This window comes from Phaseolus vulgaris, chromosome 10 (genome assembly GCF_000499845.2).
Source record: "Phaseolus vulgaris cultivar G19833 chromosome 10, P. vulgaris v2.0, whole genome shotgun sequence".
In the NCBI taxonomy this organism is placed as follows: domain Eukaryota; kingdom Viridiplantae; phylum Streptophyta; class Magnoliopsida; order Fabales; family Fabaceae; genus Phaseolus; species Phaseolus vulgaris.
The window spans coordinates 38,276,590-38,278,467 of NC_023750.2; the positions used below are offsets into that span (position 1 = coordinate 38,276,590).

Here is a 1,878-nt window from a genome sequence, read left to right on the forward strand (position 1 = left end):
AGTACGTAGAGAGACACTTCATGGAAGCGAGATATAAAGTTTGAACAGCAGTGACAATAAATCAACCTTTGAGCGATAAATAAGTCGATCATGGGACGTCACTCTTTAGAAAGACCAATTTTAGATACCAAAACTAATTAGTCACTATATATATTGACTAAATTAGATACTATTTTAGAGACTACAAATATTATTGGTATTTAAAATAGTGTCTATTATTAGTAAAATTTATAAACTAGTTTCTAAGTTGGTATCTAATTAGCTAATTAGGATTTAATTAGTTACCAAAGTTTTAGTTACCAACTACTTTAGATTTTAAAATTGGTAGCTAAAATATTGGTAGCAATTAGATACCAATTTAGAAACTAGTTTATAAATTTTATTAATAATAAAAAATACTTTAGATACCAATAATTTTTTTAGTTTCTAAAATAGTATCTAATTTAGTCAATATAGTGACTAATTATTTTTTGTCTCTAAGACTGATTTTTATTTAATTATTTTCTTGTAGTAAAGGTCAAGGACTAAGTACATGGAAAAAACATTTCATGGAAGCGAGATATAAAGTTTTAGTGTCAGGTAATGGTAAGTCATCCTTTGGTGATAAATAAGTCCATCATGCGGTGTCACTATTTAGAAGGCCTAACAAATTTAGTGAAAATGAAGATTTTATTATCTATATTTTAGGAAGCTCGAATAAGAAACTCGTTAGATTTTTCCAATACCATGAAGTCTCCTACCTCTTAAATTAGTTTTTTGTAACAAAAATTACCTTCCGAAAATATTTGAGAATTAGACCCCTATAGAACACTTTCTAACTTAAAAGGGATACTTGAATTGATTGTCTTAAAGTAATTACTTTGAACCACAAGCATGCAACAACCAACCAACAAGAGTTGAAAGTGATATTGAGTTATTGTCTAAAGAAATTAAATAACCCCAAAGATGATGTTATAGAAATGAAAGCAGTAACATTTATGTGGTGAAGGAGGTGTTAGTGAGGCAGAGGAGTCATAATCAGCCCTTGAGAGCAACAAGAAGGTAATTAAAGAAATTAATAAGTTTCTATACAATTGGCAAGTTTCACTCCACTTAGCCACACAAACATAATGAGATGAAAGGCTTAAACTACATCGTGCAAAAGTCATAAAAGTTCTGAGTGGACCCCAGCAATTTTGTGCATGCAGCAGTTGACACGAGCTATCGATTGTGAGGGTTTCATCTATTAAAGAGATTTCAATAAGTTTTAGAGTGAACAAGGCAGGAGTTGAGCAGATTTGTTGTCACTTTTTTTTTTTATAAAAATTAAGACATATCTAAAGTGTTTATGTAAGAGTTAGAACATTTTTTAAAATGTTTCGTTGATAAAGTGACAAAACAATAGACAAAGCACAAGTTTGATTAGATTTATAACTAAGATTATAAGTTTAATAACTCGATTTTGTGAGATATTTTTATAGAAATAGGTGTCATGAGAAAGTTATAAAATTTAGAAGTTTGAGTCTTAAATAATACTATATGAATCGTAAAAACAAAACAAAAACTTTTTAATCTTAATAAAATATTTTTAATTGATTAATTTATTGGGTTCATCAATCTCTTCATTTAATTATGATATAATTTTTTATTTACTCATAATAATATTTATTTAAATATAATAATTAATTATTTTCTTAAATTTTAAAAATTAAAATAGAAATAAAAAATTATTAAAGTTTGAATCTTATAAATCATTATATTGAAACAAAAGTTAAAAAAAAATGTCGTGAAATTAGAAATATAACTCTTGTATTAAGAATGAGAATAGATTACAATTTTCGATTATAATATGAATTGGGTTGTATTGAGTTTAATATAAAAAGTACATAAACTCAACCA

The 1,878-nt window shown here is 26.4% G+C and overlaps 1 protein-coding gene across 1 annotated transcript in view; it reads left to right on the forward strand.

Moving 5' to 3' along the window:
* The first annotated feature begins 548 nt into the window (after positions 1–548).
* Positions 549–1,878, forward strand: part of LOC137818028 (uncharacterized) — a 13,115-nt gene continuing 11,785 nt past the window's right edge. Inside the window, exon 1 of the mRNA XM_068621251.1 lies at positions 549–585. Coding sequence (XP_068477352.1) covers positions 549–585 — 37 coding nt within the window. The remainder of the gene's footprint in view (positions 586–1,878) is intronic.